We start from the raw sequence: 25,710 nt of genomic DNA on the forward strand, positions 1-25,710 counted from the left end.
CCGAGACGTACAAACTGCCTTCATCCAGATCGAGCAGGCGGCACGAGATCTTGGGCTGCACATCAATGAAGGCAAGACAAAATATATGGTGGCAACGTCAGCACCGAAGACGAATCAACCAACAACATCAAACCGCACTGGTCAAACACAAACACGAACAAGAATAAGGATAGGAGAATACAACTTTGAGACCGTTGACAATTTCTCCTATCTAGGGTCGAAAGTCACAACCGATAACAACTACGATGATGAAATCCGCGCACGGTTGTTGTCAGCCAACAGAGCCTATTTCAGCTTACAAAGACTGTTCCGCTCGAAACGTCTCACCATAGGGTCAAAGCTCTTACTGTACAAGACTATGATCTTGCCAGTCCTCATGTATTCCTCGGAAACTTGGGTTCTTAGCAAGAAAAATTGCGAACTCTTGGCCGCGTTCGAGAGAAGAATCCTCCGAAGAATTTGTGGCCCCCTACATGAGGATGGACGATTCCGCTGCCTACACAATGACGAAATCTATGAGCGATACCATGACCGTCCGGTTGTGGATAAAATCCGGCTCAATAGGTTACAGTGGGCGGGTCACTTAATCCGTATGGATGAGGATGATCCCACCCGGAAAGTCTATAAAGGCAATATCTATGGTAGGAAAAGAAGACGAGGCAGACCCTGCCTAAGATGGAGCGATGGCGTGGGCCAGGACGCCAGACAGCTTTTAGGGATATCGAATTGGTGGACCTCGTCGCAAAACCGGGATGTCTGGAGTTGCTTATTAAGGCAGGCCTAGACCGGATACCGGTTGTTGCGCCGTTGATGATGATGATGATGAGTAGAATACTAGGCTGGACTTGGGATGACCTGTGCCATATTTTTTAATACTTCCAAACAATCGGACAGCAGATATACTGAATAACTCGAATGAGAATATCGATGTGCATTGGACGGATCGATGATTTCAAAGGGTTGAAATTTCTATTAGCCGCTGCGAGTGGTGACAACTGTGACGCGTTCGAACTCCGATACAAAAGGAGATTTGTAATTGCACTGGCAGGGAAGCGGAAGGTGCCGCAGAACACAATGATTTCAGAAGTGAATACCACATCACGAAAGAGCTAAACGGTCGACTCTTCATCCACGGTGACGAGCAACTCAAGAGGTGGAAAGACCACTTCGCTATGGTTCTTAAATGTATCACATCCAATGAGATTCCTCCTCTTGTGGGTGACATGGCTATTCACCGTAATATGGGGATACGGACTGTTGCTCCAAGCAAAAGTGAAATCATTTTGGTCATCAAAGCAAGCCGGATGTTATCGATATTATTTCTTCTTGTTATCGGTGACGTTGTTCATCCTGCCTTGTCCGGAGGACATGGAGGAGTTCAACGGACCATGGCACCTTTCCTCAAATACCTCGACTGCGCTGATGACATCTGTTTGCTCTTGCACCGGGTCATGAAACTTGTCCATGGGGCTTTGGCTCTGGATTTAGAAAGAAAGGCAAGTATAGTTGGACTGAACATAGGTAAACTAACTAACTAACAAAATCAATGTTCTCAGTCTGATGGGTCATTGCACTCTCCCTATCTATATTAATGAGCAGAACATCCAAGGCCGGTCAATTTTTATATCTAGGAAACGTGGTTTCTGTCGACGGTGGCACCAAACTGGATGTTGCCCGACGGATTAACAATGCTATTATAAATTCAATTTCGCTGTTCTATTTAAAATCTGCAAATGTATTATAGTTATCTCAACACCAAAGTCAAGTGGACTGTTCAGTGCTAGTGTTCTTTCTGTGTTGCTATATAGGGTTCGCACATGGAAAGTGAATTCCACGGTTACTCAATAGCTTTAAGCCTTCGAGAAAACCTGTCTGCATCATATTATCGAAGTACGTTGGCCTGACACTGTCTCAAACGAAGATGAAGGGTTTGGTCGGCGTACAGACCCGGCACTCGTACGTACTGTGATCGGAAGACGGAAGTAGCAATGAATAGGTCACACATTAAGGCCGGCGAGTGGGTCGCCCCAATGGCACTTGGCATTTCAGATTGACGTTCATTTTAAATATTAAATTTGTGATATAAGTGAATGTCGGGATGGGAAGTAGGAAATTAAAAGGAGTAAATTGGAAAAGATGGGGATGCTAAAATGTGAGAAAACGAAGAAATATTACATATTAAATTATCCTCCGTCAGGCTGTCTTGGACAAGTCGAAGGAAGATTTGCAAAAGTCGCATTATAGGGCAGGTAGGTTTCCAAGACTCGCTCGAGGAAAAACAGCTGAAGAACAAACTTTATGTAGTCATTGCCCCTGAGCATCGCGTCAGAAGTGGCTTAGAGGAAAAGCAGTCGAAGATGCTGGGTTAGACCTTGAAGTCCTTCGCGTAAGCGACAACCAGACTACAACGGTTCATGTCTTCCAACTCGTATTAAACCGCTCTGATCCTTCTTATGATTTTTGCTTTCACGAATTTTCGATCGAGTTTGTCAGTGTACCGCTTTCCCACACTGCTTAAGTTGAGGAGTCACTTAATATTGTATATACACGATATCTCCGAACCGAAATTCTCGATCTCGAGATTGCCAGTTGTTATCCTGTGTGTCTCTTACTTGGAGGATACGCCTCTGGACTTCTGCTCTGAGCATAGCAAGTTTATCCTGAGAACAGACCTCCAGGTTCACATCACGCATGCATGGAGAATACAACTTTGAGACCATTGATAATTTCTCCTAGGGTCGAAAATCATAACAGATAACAGCTACTATGATGAAATCCGCGTACGGTTGTTGACAGCCAACGGAGCCTATTTCAGCTTACAAAAACTGTTCCGCTCGAAACGTCTCACCATATGGTCAAAGCTCTTACTGTACAAGACACTGAACTTGCCAGTCCTCATGTATTCATCGGAGACTTGGGTTCTTAGCAAGAAAAATTGCGAACCCTCGACCGAGTTCGAGAGAAGAATCTTCCGAAGAATTTTTGGCCCCCCTACATGAGGATGGACGATTCCGTAGCCTACATAACGACGAAGTCTATGAGCGATACCATGACCGTCCGGTTGTGGATAAAATCCGGCTCAATAGGTTACAGTGGGCTGGTCACTTAATTCGTATTGATGAGGATGAGCATTTGACGTCCTGAAAATTTCAGAATTATGGATGCAGTCCTTGATCTGTGAAACTAGACTTTGGCATAAGATATTGTAAGCCTTTTCTGAGTTTAATGATGAACGAAAATCCTTGAAGCTGACAATCATTCCTATTCAGTGACCGTGTAGCTTCGCTGAGGCTGAGGAAACTTCTTCAACGTGCATGCTATAACAACTTCAATTCCCTCCTCCCTCTCCTGTATCAATATCGTCCCTTAACCATTTTGAAGATTTGGAGATGTCGGAGCTGTGCAAGACCGAAGCCGATGAGAGTGTCGAAGGCCGAGAGGACTTTCTCAGACCAACAAAGCTTCTCCTGAAACATGTCCAGGGTGCAGTCAGTAAAGCGTAATTTGGCACAAATCTCTGATACTACCCATACATTCCAAGAAACTGCCGTAACTTTCTCACGGTTCTCAGTTACACTTGACGGGATCGGTGCAAATCTTCCCATTACTAATGATAAGTTTGCTCTTCGGGATGTTAAATGTCAAGCCAGCGCTTCTCATACAGAGAGCCACTTCGCTTAACAGAAGCAAGTGCTGGTCGAAGATCACAATCTCGATTTGTAGATTGAGGATTTCCTGCTATACACTTCATGTTCCTCTTCACTCCAGATTCAGCAGGATAGTTCGGATCGGATCGGTTAGAGTGCGTGCTTGAGAGCCGCTCCTCTAAATTTTTGTTCTGCTGTACTAACTTGCGCAGCTCGCGAAACTTACTAGTTGAAAAATTGTTTACCCGATGCCAAGAAAAAAATAAAAGAAACAGTAGGGACTGATCGCCTCTTGATTTCTTACAAAATAAGAAATTAATTTCCGACTTGTCACAATCTCGGCAGATGCCGCATTTTACCTAATACTAGCACTAAGTGCCAAGCATTTAGGCTCGGACGATCCTAGCTATTTAAAACATAAAGGGGCGCTGGTGGTGGTGTCCTGTGGTAGGTTAGTGGGAGAATCCGCCGAGAACTCCCCACAACATCGAGCATGTATGCAGACTGATGTGCTTCTGCATACTTTGAACCAGACTAGGTGAGAGTTTCAGGACACTGAGGGAAGCAATAGCTACAATACCTGTAGCATCAATAATATTCGCGGAACGACCCGTCTTCTCAACTAACAGCACGTTAGCTTTGAAGAATCACCTTACATACATTATTGTGCCTGTCGGTGTATTGAAATGAGATAGTCCAACGCCTCTAACGCTGAACCACGCAATCTGCACTGGTCGCCCTCCACCCCCACTTTCATTATCATCTTCTTATAAGCTCGGATGGCGACCACGCCGTCCTGAATGGCACATATAAATCCCTCCGTTTCAGCAAAGAGCTCTCCAACACACAGCCATCTATTCGAGAAATGAAAATCGATAAATGATTGTCAAAGTTAATTCACGGGTTTGCCATGCATTGCATACGACTTCCATTAATTGATACACTCCTGGTCTTTCTTCACCACTCTCAGAAGATTAAAAGATCGATCCTTTAAATTAAGTGAAGTCAACCCGTAGTCTGCCGTACAAATAGCCGTATGCAAGGGACTCACCCGCTCTTTGCTGTAAAAATAAGCGTGTAGCGAGTCGATTTGGCGGTGATGTAGTCCGTATCTGCTGGACGTTTTCCAGATCGATTTCCCTCCACGGTAATATTTCGAATGCATAAACCAGTGAAGGGATAGTGACAGGCCCGACGACAGGCTGACCAAGAAAATGCATACAATGTGGTTACAAACATGATGATCGGATTGAGTCACAAGCCTCAGAGAAATGCTAGGGCGTCCACCTCAGTCGACGCGGCAGGACGGGCCCCAGTTCTGCTGAGAAATGGGCAAGGGTTCTTGACGCATGGACGGCGTCAGGACATAAGCAAGTTAGTCCGAACACAACGAACAAAACAAATACGTGTCTGCACGCTAAATGTTGGTACCCTAACTGGAAAGACTGAGGAACTCGGAAGAGCCCTTCGGAAAAGGTGCATTGATATCTGCGCTCTGCAAGAAATCCGATGGTCTGGTGATAAAAGCTGCGACATTGAACGCGAACGCAGTAAAAATGGCTATAAACTTCTCTATTTTGGTAACCTACACACTCAATATGGTGTTGGCATTACCATCTCAGAGGGTTTCCGTGATGCAATTAAAGAAGTCGAACGATTTGATGATCGGCTGATGAAGCTCACCATTATATCAGCTGATCGCACTATTCACTTCTTCACCGCGTACGCACCACAGACAGGTCGACCTGATGCCGAGCAAGATGCCTTCTGGCAACTTCTCGATGAAAAGACTTGTCATGTGCCTTCTGACGACTATATAATCATTGCCGGCCTCCTTAATGGTCATGTGGGTGGAAAGGCAGACGGTAACAGGTGCCATGGGGGAAAGGGGTTCGGAGCGCGCAATGAGGGTGGCGAGCGTGTAATCGATTTTGCGGACACCCACGACCTTGTAGTTATGAATACATGGTTCACTAAACCATTGTCTCATCATCCTACATTTTATAGTGGGAACAGTAAAATACAAATCGATTGTATTCTCATAAGACGCAAACATTTCCCCACTGTCACTGATTGCAAAGTCGTTCCCTATGAGACCATCGCACCTCAACATCGGCCGTTGATTGCCGTCCTGCAAATTAAGCCACCGATAAAACAGCGTGAGGAACGCACTGGCCCGCCGCGCATTAAATGGTGGCGATTTGGTGAGAAGAATGAAGAAACGGTCTCACTCATACGATTGCCGACCATTACGAATGTGGAAGAATCATGGAATCAAATGAAAGACACGATCCACAAAGCGGCCTCTGCAACCCTCGGGGTCACCAAGCCGGGTAAGCGGTACATCAACCGTGATACTTGGCTTTGGAATGATGATGTTGAAATGAAGGTCCGTGAAAAGAAACGCCTCTACCACAAATTTCTCGACGATAAAACGCCTGCTAATTGGCAAATTTATAAGAATGCCAACCGGGAAGCAAAGCAAGCGGTCGCTGTCACCCGAGCGAACCATTTCAAATATCTTTACGATAAACTGGACACTCGGGATGGCGAGAGAGATCTGTATCGACTTGCTAAAAGCCGTAATGAACGCACACAGGATATCGAACACTTCTGTTGCGTTAATGACAAGAACGGTACTTTGCTTACCAACCGTCGAGCCGCAACGGATAGATGGCGAGAATACTTCGAGCAGATTTCAACTGAAGAATTTGTTCATCCTCCACTTCCACAATCATTGCCGACATTTGGAGCAGTTCCACTAGTCAGCGCAACTGAAGTCGAGGAGGCAATAAATCAAATAAAATCGGGGAAAGCAACAGGACCTGACGATATCGCATCTGAGCTCTGGAAAGCGAAGAGTTGGGACCCAACACTGTGGCTCAGTGAATTTTTTAATCGGGTTATTCAGGAATGAAGAACACCATCTGACTGGCAAGAAAGTATCACTGTTCCAATATGGAAAAAGAAAGGTAGTCCAGCAGAATATTCAAATTACCGTCCAATCCGATCACTTTCCCATACAATGAAGATTTTTGAAGGCATTCTTGACAACCGTATTCGCGAAATCCTTGAAATAACCGTGAATGAAGCCGGATTTGTCAAGAACTGCGGAACTACTGACGCAATACACGCTGCGCGGTTACTCATGGAGAAACACCGTGAGAAGCATCGCCCTCTTTACATTGCCTCTCTGGATCTAGAGAAAGCATTTGACTGTATGCCACACGAATTCATCTGGTATGCTTTACGACAACACTTCGTGCCAAAAGAACTCGTGCGCTGGGTTCAATTGCTCTACCACGATCCGAAAAGTAAAGTTCGAAGTGCGGCGGGTGTATCAAAACCGCTTCGTGTCTCTGTTGGTGTTCATCAAGGAAGCGCCCTCTCACCACTCCTCTTTGTTCTTGTTATGGACACCGTCACACGGGATATCCAACGCCCAGCGCCCTACACACTGCTTTATGCAGATGATGTTTTCCTAGCATCTGATAGCAAAAATGATCTCGAGCAACTTATTCAAAAATGGAATAATCGCCTCATGCAACACGGTCTCAGATTGAATTTAAACAAAACTGAATTTTTAAGGACCGATCCCCATGAAACAGGCACAATCACTGTCAGTGGCAGTAATCTGCCCAGAACTGAGCGATAAATACTTCGGGTCAATGCTATCAGCCAATGGAGAACTGCGTTATGAAATCGATTTACGCATTAACGCAACTTGGATTCTTTGTGATCGACGTATCAACGAACGTCTCAAATCTAAAATTTACCGCAATGTCGTCCTTCCATTCGCTCTCTATGGTTCTGAGTGTTGGCCGACTATAAAAGACAATGAACGGCATCTTGCGGTTATGGAGGCGAAGACGCTACGTTGGACTAGTGGCGTCACACATTTAGATCACATCCGAAATGAGGATATCCGCGATCGTTATGGGGTTGCACTGATCGTGGAAAAGTTGCGAGAGAGGCGTCTTCGATGGTATGGTCACGCAATTCGTGCAAACGAGAATTCACTGATTGGTCTGAACATCGAAGTCGATGGTAAACGACCAAAAGGCAGACTTAAACAACGGTGGCTTGATGCGCTAGATGGGGATTTGAAAGCCTCAAGATTGCACCCAGATCAGGCATTCGATAGAGCCAAAGGGCGAAGCCGATCACGACGACCCGACCCCGCTTGTGAACGGGACAAAGGCTGAAGAAGAAGAAGTGAAGGGATAGCGAATATATTCAATGCGCAATGTGCTGCCGTAATGAGTCCCGTCGATGTTCCAGATGAATTTTCCATGGTGAATCTCTTCGGTCATTCAAACCAATAATGCGAAAGCAAATCTTCTGATCATACAATTTGACAGCTGCAACTGTACCAGAATACAATACATATCAGTACACAAGAGATGCAATCTCATCATTGATTTGAGATAGAAAAGACTCCCCGCTTTATTTTCACTAATGGCGGAAATCACTTTTATGGTGCATTCTAACAAAACTCTCAAAGACGGTTTTTGGAAAAAAACCGCGTGCTTGAAGTTATATGTATTTGAAATTTCAACAAAATTCAAACAAATTGAAAAGCTCGCGCCATGTTGAGTGACGTCACGACCCGAGCCAAGAAACTTCAGTAGCTCGGCAACTGGCAGTTACGCATAAAAATATAAAACTGTCAAACTAATTTCCAGCGTGAAATGCCAAGGACCACGATGAAATATTGTTTCGTACCTTGCTACACAAATAAAACTTTTTTGGCCGTTCCGGAAGGAGATTTTCCGATGGAATCCAGGAGTCAGGTTTAAATTGTGAGGATCATTTCAATGTGAGTTAACATTTTTTAAACTTTAACTCCAGTCTTAATTGATAATATACGATTGCGTTAGAATTTGGTTTCACTATTATTCAGATCAAGTTACAAGAGAAGAGATACCGCCGAATATTCAATGTGCCCAAGATTCGAATCCCATTCAAATCTTTTTTTTTTGGCCTGTGAATTTTTCAGAACCGTATGTTTTATAGCCGTTCATGTAAAAATGTCGGAAATTACTATACAGTTTGTTACCATTACTGCCGAAACATAAAGTAACTTGAAGGATTATCCATTTACGCATCAATCTCCCACTTTCTGTTCTCATTGATTATTTGAAAAGTAGCAAGTAATAAATTCTAAACCGGATGCCTTCACGTAGATAAGATTAAAATTGCTCGCTCGATGACGTCACCGCGTTTTTTTCCGCCTTGTGAGAATTCAATTTTTAAACCATTGTAATTAACAAGTGAGCGTCCCGAATTGTTTTTTTTACGGATATGGTAATTTGGCAGGTGGAACTACTACTGCGGCGTAAAAAAATATAGTCATTTTTAAGTCTATTAAGCATAGCGACCGACCGACCGATCACACGAAAATAACGTAGCCCGAAAATTGATTAATATCCCTAATATATTATAATTATAATGAGGTGACTGATAAAATGATTTGCTACCCTAAGGGATCCCTAATGATATTCAGATAAATGACCAAAAAGACTTTTTTTCTGCAAAAAAAGCATAAAACAGGGAATATTTTTCACATACGAGATTCACACAACGCAAGGAATGAAACATTAAAAGAGAGAACTCGTCGTGTGCACAAAACGAACGGAGAGAGAATCGTTTTCTGAATGAGCTTCAGAAGTCGCATACCGTTTCCGCTAGCATCTTAGTCAACACCTTACCATCAGTTTCATCGGCAGTCATTGTGCGCAACGTGGATGCTTCACTGTTTGCCGGGGCCTCGGAGAACAACAAAAACACATGCATAAGGTGTATTAGGTTCAAAAACCATGAAATAATCAAACTTTTAGATTAGTTAACTTCAGAATACTTTCTGAACTGAAATCTAGAGGAATCAAGGAAATATGAATGAATTGAATGGGGGTGAAATTTGTTTTTGGTGTTTGCTAGTTTGTAGCTTACAAGTTGCGAATCGTTTGTTATATCATAGATAATATATAGCATATTCTAGATAACGCTAGGGCGTCCTGTAAACTATGGTGACCGGTGAATAAAATATTCCTCAAATCTCATATTTGACAAAAAAACATTATAATTATCACTTGCACACCATTAAGTGTGACAATAATCAAACAAGCGTAGTCTCATTCAAAATAACATGATGAACGAAATTTAATGGCTGCACTATTTTCCACAAAGGAAAGTAAAATAAACAATAAACAGAACAACCAAACAGGTAACACCAATTGCCTTCGAATACCAAAAATTCAACTTGCAGGTAGGTCTAAAATAAAAACAGTATACTTTAAATAACAATATTTATATTTATTTAAACTTTACTGCAAATTTAGTACATATATGGGCAATTAGATTTTCATCGTAACCACTTTGTCGCATATACCCCACAATCTTTTCCAGAGCTGCAAAATAAAAACCATTAATGTAAATGTGGCCGATTTGCACATGCTACGAACCTTCATGATCCTTGTCTGAAAGGAACATAGAAATAATCGAGATTTCATCGTGTTTACTGATTTCAGACAGTATAGAAACGTCACATTTGTCCCTAATGTAATATTCACTTATTATTGATAAAATCTCAGACAGAGTATCTACTTCGAGCCCAGCTCCAAGAATTTTCAAAATATTGGCAGATTCTAATTGCTGTAATAGTAAAGAAGTTAGCATTACGTAAAATTTTTATTGTCATATATTTACTTTCAAATAGAGGAATTTTTGTTCCTTTTCCAAATCTTTCCACGTTGCATAGAATTGTACTGGAGAGTTTGGTTTACCCGGTACTTTATCGATCTATAAAAAGAAAAAAGTCACCGTAAAATAAAATCTTTCATGAAAACCGTACCTTTCTCAATTTGGGTACATCTGTTCGTCCTATAGCATCAAGATGTGTATTTGTATCCGCTCTTTGTGCAGACTTCTTGTTTTCTGGTGTAATATCAACTTTTTGTTTTGGTTCGACTTGCTTAAAACCGCCACAATCATTACAGTTAAATAATTTATCGATAACCTCGTTTGGGATTTCGTTTAAATGAGAATCATCGATGAAAATCCCTTCAACTGGAACTCGCTTTATTGGTTTCTAAAATAATATTTAATCGTCATATGGCGGTCAAAAATGTCATCTCTGCATACCTTTGACCGCTGATGTGGAGGTTTAATAGTAACTGGAATTTCTTTCATATAACCATCGATTTGTGTCCAACTTGGTTCTAAAACTTTAGTACCATCACGTATGCTTTGAAATGATTTTGAGAGGTTGAAATTGAAGCTGTTTTTCCTTTTCTTGATACGATCTTGGCTCCTTTTAGCATCTAAATTTCCAGGGTCCAAATTCAAAACTCGATTACAATCAGCAAGTGATTTATCTATATCTCCAAGAGACTCATAGGCTTGCATGCGGCGATAAAATGCTTTTATACATTTCGAATCGAGATTTATCGCAATGTTACAGTCTTCAATACATTCATTATATCTGAAAGCAACAATATGCGCTTACCAAAATGACTCTGTGACTTTAATCATTTATTTTTCTACAAACTTCTCTAGGCGTAAAAAACATAGCGCTCTGTTGGTGTAAAATGTTGAATCAGAACCAAAATATGCTATAGCTTCATTGTAGTGATATATTGCATCTTCGTATAGACTCAATTTAACTAGAGAATTTCCCTTTTCCTTTGATATATTTGCCAACTCCTTTTTAGAAAATGTAGGCGAATCATCAGAGTCCTTTACAGTATTACCTTCAACTTGGCCTAGAAAAAAAGGGTAAATGTATTGGATTTAATTTTGCATTTGAAAAAAAAAAACGTATTTCATTTAATAAACATAAGTGAGGTTGGATAAAGAATACTGAACGTGAATGTCGTTATTTATCTAATGTCTCAGCTAACGAATTCGAAGCCAATACTCGATGACTCTAAATACGGCGTACCAAGTTAACCCCGATCTAACTGGCAAACGCAGGGCGCAGGTTCATGTCATGGATTGCGGATGATGGCTTGATCCATGACCAGCTGCGAATATCGCAAGTTGATCTTGTAAATAAGTAGCCGCGGACAAGCAGAACATTTCCATCTTTGTTTGTCTTCTTAAATCCTTTGCTTCTTTCTGGGGGAGTAAACCTTAACAAATTCGTAATTCGGGGTGAAGGAATCGACCCACATATCGGATGAATTGCAGTGACGTTACACTGTATTTTCAGCGGCTCTTCTCAAAATGCTAGTTTCCTATTACTCGTGGGAATAAAATTAGAGACATTTGTTCAAATTTTTAACGGTAGCCAGCACACGAAGTACCCAACACGGTTGAGAGTCATTCAACAACACTAGAGCGGCCATCGCCTTTGGATGTTTTGGCGGTTATGCCGTCAACCACCAGGGACGGAAAAACACTAGGCAACAAATTCTTTACGAAGTTTCACTTGAGTTCGGTGTGGAGTCTTTAACGAATTGGATTTGCAAAAAAACCCTTGAAAAACATGCATTTTTTCGATGAAAAAACGATGTTTGGACACAAATAACTCGAAAACTGCTTATTGTACGAAACATTTTCACTAAACGTTTTTTGCTTAGAAGTGACCATTTATGTGAGTATTTCGAAAAAAAATCCACCCAGGAGAAGGAGTCTCACATCCCTCCGGGGAGAGGCGCACATCGGGACTATATAGCTTTTGTTCCGTATGCACCCCAAATTTCATGTCAATCGGTCTTGGCTGTAAAAATTCGGAGATTGAAAGCTTTAAAGACTGGACTAAATCTTGGAAAATTATCGGGCCAAGCTACTGCGGGATCACGCTCTTGCCACCGACCACAGTGTCAATAACAATAGACCCTATATAGTTCTGCTTCTCAAGGAAGAATGAGCGTACTGTTTTCGATTAACATCAATATGATATTGATCTTAAAGGGAGGACAGTACGAATCGAGACTGGACTAAGTCAGGACAGGACTCTTCGGACTATAGCACAGGTTGCAAGGATGACCGCTTTTTCAATCTCCATGTATAGTCCAGCCCTAAAGCGTGCGTTTTCAGCGGTTTATGTAAATTTTTTCGGGACTAGTCACCTCGCTGAAATCACGACTAGACTACTTCGATTTTTTGTAGTCTCCAATTTCGCCAGGGGGCCGTAGTTATAGATTTTTTCTTAAAGTTTTTCAACCATATTCCGGTCCTATATCGAATATGAAACACGTTCGTTCATACTTGCGAAGCAGAACTAGATCGGGTCTATTGTGACTAACACTGTAGTCGTGTGATGCTACAGTAATTTGGCCCGATCATATAGACACTTAGAACAAGAATGGTAAATTGCCACTAAGTTCAACACAAGGTTTTAATGGAGAATCTTGCAGACAGAGTTGTAATGACTGTGTACTCGGTATTGCTTAACATCTTGCACGCAGATGTTATGTGCTAGATGGTCTACTCTTCACAGCTCCACTTACACCTGCAGTTGGTAATTGAGGAGTCATGAAGGATGTACTGTTTGAAGTATTTTGTTTGGTAGTTGAGCATCCTGGACTGAAGTTAGGAATGCTTTGGTCTCATAGAATAGTGCATCGCTAGTCAATTTTTGATGACTTCCGTTTCACATGTCAATTTTCTGTTGGATTCAAGTAACATTCGACATTGAATCCCGGCAGTTTTATTGTGCATGGTGGCGTTTGCAAGAACTACCTTTATCCGTCTATTGACAGATCCTAAATCGGCATTACTTCAATGTATCACACCGAAGGTATATAAAAGAACGGGAATGGCGAACTTGTTGATTACCATAATTTTTTTTCCCGAACAGTTGTTTTCAGGACAAGATACAGACGCCGTTCAAATTGCCCCAGCAACTTAGAGCCACAGCAAGTGTTGTTGCTTGCAATATGCCGAGGTATTTGTGGACATCATCCGAATCCATACCCTCTATTTGGATTTTATTCTGGCTGTATCCTTCGTTGTCGGTGTGCTTTCCCTGAATAATTGTCTTCATGCGACATTTCACAAATCCCAATTGTATGCCGATATCCCTGCTAAACTGGATGGTGATGCCCAGCCAGGAGTCAATACATACTAAATGACTTAATGTACATTTCGACAATATTCCATGTTTGACTTGGAACCCGTATTTGCTTTTATGCCAATAATGGGAGAGAGTCTCCTTCGAAAAGGCCACACCTGATTGATATCTCTCCTGACGTTTATGAGGATACCGATAGCTTCGTGCTCCAATTCTTCATCACTGTTCTCAGGAGAAGAACCAAATTGGGGTTGATTTTGTAGAAGCGTAATACTTGTAGTAAGCAGTAATGTGATATGGAATCAAAAGCTCGGGAGCCTTTTGCGCATCATTTTGCTCCCCAGCTATCAATTTATGAACATCAAGATGTTTTGAAACGTTCGCGCAGAGAACTGCAGTGAAAAACTTGTAGGTGGTAGGAAGCCAAGTAATTGGTCGACATTTTGAAGGGCAAAAGGCACCCTGTGTGTCCGAATAGCTGAGTGGTTAGAGGACAAGGCTGTCGTATGGAAGGTCGCGGTTCAAATCTCACTGAATCAAGGGCTGCTTCTACGTCAGTCATTATGACCGGCATAATCATTTCGGGGAAGGCCTCACATGAATGCATAAGATGTAGGACCATGTTGGCTGCCTTATCCAAATCGAGGCTACTTTCGCAACCTGGGTTAGTAGGATTTTTATAAAATCCCCTTTGATTTTAGAAGAACACTGAAAGTATTTTTGATAACTATCGATGAAATTGGAGCATATCGCAAGTTTATGCTTCAGCATCGCGAGGATTTCTTCAATTGGCACATCATTGGAGAGATGGTAGTTTTCAACGCATCTGTGCATTCTTGTTGATGGATTTCCAAGAAGTGCTTGCGTGACAAGACCAATCTCCTTTCTCAACTTTTCGACTTTTTTGTTGAATCGAAACATCCAAAACGGTAAAGTTCTCCTGCGAATATATCTGGCAGCTGCAGTTTAGACTAGGCAATGAAACTCTGTCGCAGTAATCTCGCTAGCCAAAATTCTGACAACGGCGTCAAATTCTAACAACGGCGGCAATGATGTAATGATCTTTGTCCTAGCGTTTGTGAGAATCTCAGCATATTCTGTGAATGCGAACTGGAATACAATCAAAGCCCAATTATAAATTGGGTTGATATCCCCAGTTCATGGAGTACCTTGTAGGTGATGTATTCGAGCTGCTCCCAGTCCGAGCTCAAGTGAAACTTCCTGGAAAATTTGTTGCCTAATTGGTAGGGCAACTCGATTATTTTTCACTATCACCCGGTATTGATTGACGTCCTGCTCCGGAACATGAATAAGTTCCCGAAAGCGAGCTATGAACGGACGATGGAGTCGGTGTCTGTACCCTGGTGGATTCTGTTCCAAATCCGTGACACGATAATAGGCGCGAACAATAAATTCTTTGAGTGGGTTCGTCCCTGGTGGTTGACGGCATAACCGCCAAAATATCCAAGAGCCACTTGGGTGTTGTTGACCGGCTCTTAACCTTGCTGGGTATTGTCTTCGTATGCCCGGGGTCCCATCAATAGAAATTAAACAACTGTTAACAATTGTATTTCCACGATAAATGGGGAACCAATCAGCCAGTAACATATATATATAGTGTTATTCATAACAGACCCGATCTAGTTCTGCTTCTGAAGGAAGAACGAGCGTGCTTCATAATCGATGTAGCCGTACCGTTACAGCACGAAAAATTCCGGAACTACGGCCCCTTGGCAGACGATATGAAGCAGACCTGGAGACTACAAAAGATCGAAGTAGTCCCAGTAGTAATTTCAGTGACGGGATTAGTCTCGCAGAACTTACATAAAGCGCTGAAAACGCTCGATCTTAGGGCTGGACTATACGTGGAGATGCAGAAAGCGGTTATCCTTGTAACCTGTGCTATAGTCCGAAGAGTCCTGTCCGGTAACAATCTGACCTGATGGGTTTCAGTCTTGATCCGCACTATCTTCGATATAAGATCAATGTCTCTGTAGTGTAGAACCTCCGCGTCATTGTCTGAAGTGTTTGCGACAATTGGGATGTAGGAATACATTTTCACATGGCCGTACACACTTTGCGTTAAAACGCATCATCGCTGTGATGCGGGCCTTTGGATGTTGCCTTCAGCCCATCCTTAGGTTGGTCGCCCCTCGGTCCGGTTGGGCGGGAAGAGGGTCCGTGGGCTTTTTTAACTATATATATATGGTTGTTACAAGTTGTTTTGTCGTATTTTGGCGGCTGACGATACTTGGATTGTAATACTTGCTTCGAAGAAAGGCTTTAAATGCGAATTTCCAACGAAACAACCCTTGGTGAAGCACCAATGAGTGGTATGCTTAACTTGGCGTTTGGTTTTACTGTTCGTTACCTACACATGAGCGGTCGATTTTTCGAAGCTAGTATCATGGAGATGAGGATGCCAAATTCTGATGAACTGTTGTTTTGAAGTTGATGATGGCGAATTTTATTTTGTAGTTGCAGCCGCTGTTGCCTAATTTCGTCCGCTAGCTGTTGATTTTTTTGTGTGAGGATTAACGCCCGTTTTGTTGAATTGGATTTTTGAGAGCTGTGTTGTGTATATGATGATATCCATTGATATTAACCTTGAATAGGAGATGTTCAAACGGCTGGAGTAGACTTGATGTGCTTGTAGAGTTATGTGCTTATGCTTCCCGATACATCCTGGCTCAAGCGCCAAAAATTTGATCCTTTTATTGGTTGAATGATATTAGAGCCAGTGGTCAAAGGGTAGTATAAGTCGCAGGGCGAAACGTGGATTGGTACCCACGATGGAGCATAAAACCTGGGAAATGCCTGCTCAGCCAACATCAACAGCTTTACTACCAAACCCTATCTCTAGCTCCACGTGGTGACCGCTGAGAGCTCTTTCTTAACGAAAAGTTGCAGGTGGATAAGGATGAAGGCGAGTCTCCCGCACCTAAAAACGGGAAAACGGGACAAATTGTGCCAACTGGTCTCCCAGGTTGGGGGTTGGGTAGGGCTGACAACCCTACATGGAAAACAACTTGTTACGAAGCCACAAAAGGATTTTACAATGTTTAACTCGGCAACGACAAGCCGACCCCGCTTGTGAACGGGACAAAGGCTGAAGAAAAAGAAGAAGAACTCGGCAACGACAACGGAATAACGATTTACGCATTTCCTCATAGAACGGACGCTCTTTGTGCAGAGATGGAGCTACCAAGCAGCTAGCCGATACCCTGTCCCAATATAGGGCTGATGTGCGCTGGACAGGGACCGGTTTCCTAGAGAAGAGTCGCTACACGCTATTATAGCGCTTCTCTCGCAATTTTTCCACGATCGGTTCAACCCCATAATGATAATTTCGGATGTGATCAAAACGTGTCACGTCACTAGTCCAACGCAACATCTTCGTCTCCATTACCGCAAGATGCCGTTCATTATCTTTTCTACTCGGCCAATACTCAGAAACCATAGAGAGCGACAGGACGGACGACATTGGGGTGCATTTTAGATTTGAGACTTTCGTTGATACGTCGATCACAAAGAACACCAGTTGTGGAACGCCACTTCATCCAGGTTGCGTTAATGCGTTAAGCAATTTCATAACACAGTTACCCATTGACTGATAGCGTTGGCCCGAAGTATTTAAATCGCTGATTGTTCATCTTTCATGGGGACCGGTCGTTAAAAATTCAGTTTTGTTTAGATTCAATCTGAGACAATCTCCACAAATAAAGTTATTAATATTATATTACCATATTTTTTTGTAATTTACTGGAAAACCGTCATAAGTTCACTCCAGAAATACAAAATTTGACGGCAGCTTAGGCATAGGCAGCATAGGACATAATTCGGAAGGTGATCCAATTATTATCAACAAAGCTACGGAAAATTAAAATTTCGCATTTCAAGTAAATTTATTACATCCTAAGACGTGTCGGACGTAATAATCATATAAAGTGAACTTATATGAACGGCGGGGTCCATGGGGATGTTTTAGTTTTCCTTTTTAAAGCTTTGTGTAAAACAAAACCTTATTTTAATAAATTTTAATCGGTTTATTATCTGTCTGTCTGTCCGTCATCATCATCATCATCAACGGCGCAACAACCGGTATCCGGTTTAGGCCTGCCTTAATAAGGAACTCCAGACATCCCGGTTTCGCGCCGAGGTCCACCAATTCGATATCCCTAAAAAGACTGCAGAGTCGGAGAAGGATACCTGCTACGAAGCAGTGGAACGAACCCTCGAAGCCTGTGCCAGATATGATATCAAAATCATACTTGGGGAATTTAACAGCCAAGTAGGGAAGGAGCCCGTATTCGGGCGATACGTTGGCTCCCATAGATTACATCAAAATACTAATGATAACGAACTGCGAAATGGTTGTTGGAAGTACCTGGTTTGCGCCGAAAGCGGTCCACGAACCAACGTGGGCCTCTCCAGACCGGACCACTTTCAACCATATTGACCACGTGATGATTGAAAGCCGCCACCTCTCGGCCTTGATGAATGTCAGAACATATAAGGGGGCCAATATAGACTCGGATCACTATCTCGTTGGCAGAGTGCGAGCTCAAATAACAACTCCACCCCGAATCCCCTCTGACAATCAGGTGAGGGTTAACACAGAGCCATCCACAATACAACCCTCCGCGACACCTATAAGAGGGAAATGGATGCCGCAATAACCGCAGTCAACAGAGGACCTGGAAATGAAGCATCAAGAAATGATCTTCACAACCACCTGAACGTTATCATTGATACGGTCACAAACATACTAGGCCCCAGTCGCAAAAGGAGTCGGAACGGCTGGTTTGACGATGAATGCAGCTTACATACAGCAACGGATCGGAAGAATGCCGCTTACCGAGTAATGCTGCATTCTCAAAGAACACGGGCACGCCCAGAGACTTATCACGAACTCCGTCGAGCGGAGAAGCGATTTCACAGACGGAAAAAGGGAGCCTGGGAGAACCAACAAGTCTGTGAACTAGAAAACTATAGGGAGCAACCGCACCAGGCGCGCAAGTTTTACCAACAAGTCAGCAGGATGAAGCTTTATACACTTCGATGGTCATCCTGCCGAGACAAAGAGGGAAATCTGATTTCCGACAGAATGGGCATATAAGAGCGACGGGTTGAGTACTTTGATGAACTACTGAACAACCAGAACATCGGCGAGTTGGAGGTACCGCCAACTGAAGACGACGGACAAATACTGACACCACCAAGTGTAGAAGAAACAATCCGTGCAATTCATTGGCTTAAAAATCATAAGTCGCCCGGAGTCGATGGAATTACAGCCGAATTGGTTAAATATGGAGGCGACCAATTACACCAAGTGGTTCATCAATTTGTGCTCAAGGTGTGGGATAGCGAATCAATGCCTGACCAGTGGCGACGAGGCATTATCTGTCTCATACATGTTTACCGTAAATATATGGTCTAAAGTATCTTACTGCCTAATGAATTGCTGTTAACTTTTTTCAATGGTAGGTTTATTTTTTCATCTTTCGTGAATGTTTTACTAGCAAAGGCTATTGGCAATTCTACTTCATGTCGCTTTTTCATCGAAAATGCATGTTTTTAAAGGATTTTTCGCAAATAACTCGAAAACCATGCATTTTATGGAGAAATGATATGAGGCAGGAACAAACAATATTTGATATCAAAAAGGGGAACTTTTTTATTTTTTTCTAGGTGCAATATGAACTAATTTATAGCTGATCAAACGTAAACTCTTAGTGGCTAAACGAAAAATTTATAATTTCAAGGTTAAATAGCACAAAACCAGCAGCTTTCTAGCGAAAATTAAACCAATGCTTTTTGAAGTGATTGAGAAGACTTTTAAAATAAGGTATGGCACAAGTCCAGGTGATCACTAATAACGCAATTATGATCAAAATAATGTAATTACCTGAATTTTTTATATAAAAATAAATAAAATGTGGTTTTCTCATATAAATTGAAAGTGAACCGAATCTCCTGAGAATCTACTGTATTTAAGCCCTAGATTTTTGGTATATTTAATATAGTATAGTTCGTAGTTTCGGAGAAATATGATTTACCCAAAATTTTTTTTTTTATTTTTTCAATAAAGTGAAAAACTGTTTACTTTATCTTTTAGCGAGAAGGGCGACATCTTCGCATTTTAGAATTTTTTATTATCTGTTTTACTTTTTGAGATATTTAGAAAAAATAGGATTTTGAAAATATTAAAAAATTTTTTTAGATTAAATTGCACTGTTAATATTCAGGCACCGTAATCAAATATTGTTCTATGTTTAGTAAGCAACTCTAAACCTAGGATCGCGTCGGTGTCTAGTGGGAAATCGTTAGCAACTATGTTATTAGTTTCATATTAGTTCTAGACCTATTATTATTGTTTTGATTGGGTGAAACATAGGGGAGGTAGGACACAAAATGTGTGCCCAGAAAAGTGAAACTGGTCTCGTTCTCCGAACCTACCCAACCGAAAAATCTGAAAAAAAAATCGGTGGTGTGTCTAAACAAAATCTAGGCCTGAAAATACATCCCATTCCGATATATGCACAACAAATAACAGTATATTACCATATTTTGGAAATTTACCAGAAAGTCCCCCTTAAGTTCATCCTAGAAGTACAAAATTTGATGTCAGCAAGACGATAATATAGGACATAATTCAGAAAAGTTTGAAGACAGTCCAACTATTATTAACAAAGTTATAGGAGTTCAATTTTTCGCATTTCAGGTAAATTTATGGCATATAAAGTGAACTTATATGAACGGCGGAGTCGATTGCATTTCAGTGTCAATTACTCCAGGTGGACAGGTGTATATATGTATATGCTAATAAACCTTGCGGGTAGTAACTAATATAATAGATATGTTTTCTGGTTACCAGCGGTCTTTAATTTACGTACGTGCTTTTGTGCATGGAGTAAAGTGGAAATGCGTGAAGATGCGTTACATCAATTTAGATGCGGACATATATTTCCATGCGTCGTGATGCAGTAATAGTCAATGTTTATTTAGAATGAACATAGTATTTATGTCATTGATTTGTATGTATGTACATATGTGTATCTTGGGCTTTGGCAAAATATTTCGGAATATTTTGTATTCTTAGCTATGTACGAATATCGTGCACAGCTAGTTTGTTAACGAGATGAACAAAAAACCTTTATACCCGAAGCGCCCGGCATCCGGTATCCCGACTTATTTGTTAAGAGCTTTAATGATATGTCTTTTGAAATAGGTTTATCGATAATTATTCCTTTGCCAATCGCATCGGAAGGATTTTTCAGGTTACCAGCATGTAGGATTAAGAAAGTTTCGTTATTTGCGACGTGTTCAGCTATTGTCTGTATAGCAAATTTCTCTGCTAACTTTTTAGCAGCTTCACCTTCCGCGAAATTTTCCGAAATAAAGGCCTTTGTTAATTGTCTTCACAAGTCTTCTACCTTATTTGTGAAATCTGTTAGCTTTGTGTTTGCCTGTTTAAGTTGTGCTAATATCGGAATCCATTGTTCTTTATCGTTGTTGTTTATCAAGAGTTAAAAAAAAATGTTCCCCTCGAATCGTTTTATGGCCTCGTTAATCTTGTTTTATATGTATTGCAGTTTTCACGTCTATTCGTATATTTTTAAGGTTTTGTGTGAAACGAAACCTTGTTAAAATCAGCTTACTGTCTGTCCGTCTGTTTGTCACAAGCATTTTTTTTGGAAACCGGTTTGCCTATTGACACTAAATTTGATGGGAAGGTGGGAACTGTGAGTTACATCGTCCTAGAAGGAATTTAATGTAAAAGTGAATGTACAATTTTTTTTTACCAAATAAAATTGTGAATGAAAAGGCTTAGCATATTGTCGAAGTTTTTCGCAAATTTTTTGCTTTATTTTTTTCATGACTTCTTCAATGTATAAAGAAAACTACTCGATAAATTACAGTTATCCTAGTGTATAGACCGTAGAAACATTTTTTAAAGTAGACGTTAGTTCGATGAAATTCGTTGGAAACATTTTCAGATATCACGGTACCCGATTTTCTCCATACAGTTTTGAATGTAATCATTTACGAGTTTGCCTCTGGAGTAGTCATAAGACCCACCACACTTGAACTGTCTGACTGTTGGCAACTTATCCTCCATGTAAGCTTAGAGAGTAAACGTATTTTAATTAAATGTTACGGTGCCCATTTTATTTTGTACGGATTTTACCTAGAAATTACCGTGAATTGATTTTCTGGGAGATAATTACAAAAACCCGGAGGGGATTAGAAAATATTCATTATACCAAATAATTTATTACAGTGAAGTTTGTTATATAGAGATTAGTTTGGTCTACGATTCTTTTTAACAAGAGACAAATAATGAGACTTACGAAAAATTTAACATGTCTGAACCTATCGACACACGAATTGTTATTTTGGAATTGTGTGTAATTAATTGGCAGGATACCTTACGTAAATGTTATAAGGTTATAAGATTATGACAAAACTCTTTAAATAGAGGCAAATTATACTATTTATATTCTGTTAGGATTGAAAGTTCATTATATAGAAATTTTTGATAAATGTATTCGCAATGAGATAGTATATTTTGCATGAATTCTTACGAGCAATTCCAGAGGATTTCGTAGAATTAGTTATATCGTGGAAATTGTTATATTGGGACTCATCATATTAAAGTTACACTGTATTTAGTACAATCGTGTGAATCGTAAATGGAATAAGGGGGTTGTATTTTAAAACGATTTAGATTTGAAAAAATTTCAAATTCGTCGTTTCACCGTTACAGCTTCCTAGTTGGACTGCATCACCAGTCTAAGTCATACCCCAGAGGATCTGAGCAACCCGATAGACCACTAGATAAACAAGTCGAGATACGAGTTGGACGCTTCAAGTATAAATGTTTTGTGTTCATCTTATGTGAGCAACTCTGTATGAACGTTGTTCCATTCGTGAATAGCTAAGAATGCAAAATATTTCTTCGTATATTGCCAAACACGAAGATATAAATCTGTACATAAAACAAATATTTTGCTTATTCGAAATAAACAAAAAATGGCCTATTGCGGCATATTAATTTATACACATATAAGTACAAATTGATTTAACGCATCTTTACGCATTTCGCCTCTACTCCGTTCCCAAAAGCGTACATAGTTGTATATAAAATAAATACCGCTGGCGCTAACATAAACATATGTCCATCTTATTGGACATTACCCGTAAACTTCATTAACACATATATATGTCGGTCTCCAGTAACTGAAACTGATATGCAAATAGTTAGCAAAATCCAAAAATTAAAATTTAAATATCCCTATCACCCCGCGCGCCGTTCATACGTCATAAACGTCTTGGAGTGCAAAAAATTTACTTTGTCCTTCTATAACTTTATTAACTTCGATTGCCTTCAAACTTTTCAGAATTGTCCTGTGATGACTTATTTCTAGAATGAACGGGGTCTCTGGGTCAAATTTTATAGTATGGTAATATGCTATTATTTGTTGACCTGTTTCACTTTTTGGGTTCACATTTTCAGCCCTCATTCCCCTATGTTTCACTTAAGATCAGAAATAAGATTAGTTTCGAGAAATTAATCGAGTCCCCTCCTTGATACCCCACATGACCATATTCTGAGAAAAAAGATTTTATATCCCCTTTTCGCAAACTCAACACAAAATGACACCACTGGTGTATGGTATATGTAAAGGGATTTACAGATCACACCTTCTCACCAAGTTTCACGACAATAGGTTCAGCCGTTTCCGAGTAAATCGGGTGTAACAGACATTAAATTGATTTTAATAAGGTGTCGTTTCACACGAAACAAAAATACCGTAATAGACAATTCTCAATTCGATATGGTAGAAGGAAGTCTACCATTCAGTGGAAATGTAACATATATGTACGTCAGGTTGGGATTCTTTACCATCTTTGCGGTTACAGCAGGTTAAGCATCTTACAATTATGATACTTCCAATAAGTGTGTATAAAAGAATTAAGAATTTAATATCGCTACACGTTATGGCTACAACTTACAAATATTGGTTTCAGTCGTCGCATTTATTACTTTCTGGTCATTCAGGTTATGTTTAGAAGCGTGACTCCGAATCGGAACATTCTAAAATCAATAAAATTTTACAAAAATATCAAAAAGAAATAATAATTATACCTTAATGCTTTGCTCTTCCCCTTGAACAGAATTTTCCCTTTCTTTTATCTCTTTCTCCCAATCACAAAGATCTTTCAACATATCTCTGATATGTTCACTTTCTTCGCGGACGCTTTTCTGTACTTCAATTTGTTTATGATCCATTTTCATAACACTCCAACTGACGGAACCCTCACTCAAAACGGCGTAACTAACGTCATTAGCTATCCGAAATCATAGCCATCTAAGCTAAAGTCAAAGCTAAGTACGTTGCACCAGGCGCTCGCTAAGCTCGCCAGCATGTTTTTGGTGAATGTCGTTCCGTTTGCTTATGGTCGCTAGACGCGCGCTTCCAAATAGTACGAGTCCGAGAGCATTCTGAGCGTTTAACTATGATAACCTGCATTCCGTATGGCGCCCGCCATAAATCAAAGGTTGTAATCAATAATAAACCACAGGACCTCACTTTAAGGAATTTAAAGAAAAAATTGGAAAATTCATTGATAATAAAATCAATCAATTAGGTTGATGTTCAATAAAGAGCATAAACGTAACACATAAAATTAAAAATTTTTATTTTCTTAGTGCCCGGTTGTGGAAGCTAATAATTTAGGTACCACTCGTCGGTCTTATCATACTCAAAAGCACTCTTGATCTTCATCTAGTCAAAAGCTAACACGCACAGTCTTTCCATAATGTCTTTGATTTTGATAGTAGTTGTAGCACATAATCCACGATTGCAAGGTATGGTTTGATCTTTGCAGCCCATTTCTTTAATGTTCGCTCTACTGTCAGTCCTAAAACAATAAAAATCTCTTTCAGCGAGAAAATAGTACGGTCTGCTATTTACAGACGTCTAAGTGTTTTTATCACAAGTTTTGAGTTGTCTGTTTTCCCGTTGCGGATCCAACATTTTCAATCCTTTGCTACACTCGTAATCAACCCTGTTTCAAACACTTTTTTTTTATTTTTAATATTCACTCGCTCTGTTTTAACCTCGGCGACTTTTCGAGTCGATAAAACAGGCGAGATACTTTCTACTGCAGCTTGCAATCTTTCAAACCTAACATTTCACCAAAACTCTCCCCTGTACGACCCTTCCGGGGTTTGTCCCATAATTCTGCACATGATCAAGTTGTCGCATCATCATCATCATCAACGGCGTAACAACCGGTATCCGGTATAGGCCTGCCTTAATAAGGAACTCCAGACATCCCGGTTTTGCACCGAGGTCCACTGATTCGATATCCTGCCAGTTGTCTGGCGTCCTGGCCTACGCCATCACTCCATCTTCGGCAGGGTCTGCCTCGTCTTCTTTTTCTACCATAGATATTGCCTTATAGACTTTCCGGGCTGGATCATCGTCATCCATACGGATTAAGTGACCCGCCCACCGTAACCTATTGAGCCGGATTTTATCCACAACCGGACGGTCATGGTATCGCTCATAGATTTCGTCATTGTGTAGGCTACGGAATCATTCATCCTCATGTAGGGGGCCAAAAAGTCGCACGTCAGACTGAAAAAGCGGCTGTCCCACCCTAAACCGCTGGTAAAAAATCTTACTAAAGGCAATGCATTGTTACGCGAGCAGAGGTATTACGTTTCAGGGCTGGCTCTCCTCTCAGACAGTAATTCTCCTCTCAACCATCTCGCCTCCCCTCCCTCCTTCATCCCCTCCTTTCATCAAAACTCCTCCCCGGAATTTCACAGAGGCTAACCGCGTAAGTTCAATCTTCCGGCAGTCAATCCCCGCGCAGGTGTAGATCACTTTTAATTGTTTTTCTTTACTTAGTCTAGATTAAGACAGTCAACATTATTTATCCTGTACAGTATGTGATATCTGCAAGCATTAACTTCTTCCCTAAATTAAGGTCCTTCCTTCTACCAATTAGGCTCCACAATACATGCCC

General features: G+C 40.9%; 1 protein-coding gene across 1 annotated transcript; it reads right to left on the reverse strand.

Moving 5' to 3' along the window:
• Positions 1–9,941: 9,941 nt before the first annotated feature.
• On the reverse strand, positions 9,942–24,076 carry LOC119660113 (RNA polymerase II-associated protein 3). The gene is made up of 8 exons (XM_038068503.1): positions 23,819–24,076; positions 23,686–23,767; positions 11,197–11,410; positions 10,791–11,130; positions 10,501–10,737; positions 10,356–10,448; positions 10,112–10,301; positions 9,942–10,057 (listed from the first exon to the last, which is right to left on the reverse strand). The coding sequence occupies exons 1-8, from the start codon at positions 23,966–23,968 to the stop codon at positions 9,963–9,965; spliced, it is 1,401 nt and encodes a 466-aa protein (XP_037924431.1). The 5' UTR covers positions 23,969–24,076; the 3' UTR covers positions 9,942–9,962.
• Between the last annotated feature and the right edge of the window lie 1,634 nt (positions 24,077–25,710).

Source organism: Hermetia illucens, chromosome 6 (assembly GCF_905115235.1).
Source record: "Hermetia illucens chromosome 6, iHerIll2.2.curated.20191125, whole genome shotgun sequence".
Taxonomy (NCBI): domain Eukaryota; kingdom Metazoa; phylum Arthropoda; class Insecta; order Diptera; family Stratiomyidae; genus Hermetia; species Hermetia illucens.

What these genes read in the sequence shown, in the direction of transcription:
- LOC119660113 (XM_038068503.1), bottom strand. Translation starts at nt 23,968, where the DNA reads ATGAAAATGGATCATAAACAAATTGAAGTACAGAAAAGCGTCCGCGAA. An exon ending in GGGAAGAGCAAAGCATTAAG is followed by an intron (nt 23,768 to 23,818) that starts GTATAATTATTA and finishes TATTGATTTTAG; the next exon opens with AATGTTCCGATTCGGAGTCA. An exon ending in TTCAGACAAGGATCATGAAG is followed by an intron (nt 10,058 to 10,111) that starts GTTCGTAGCATG and finishes TTTATTTTGCAG; the next exon opens with CTCTGGAAAAGATTGTGGGG.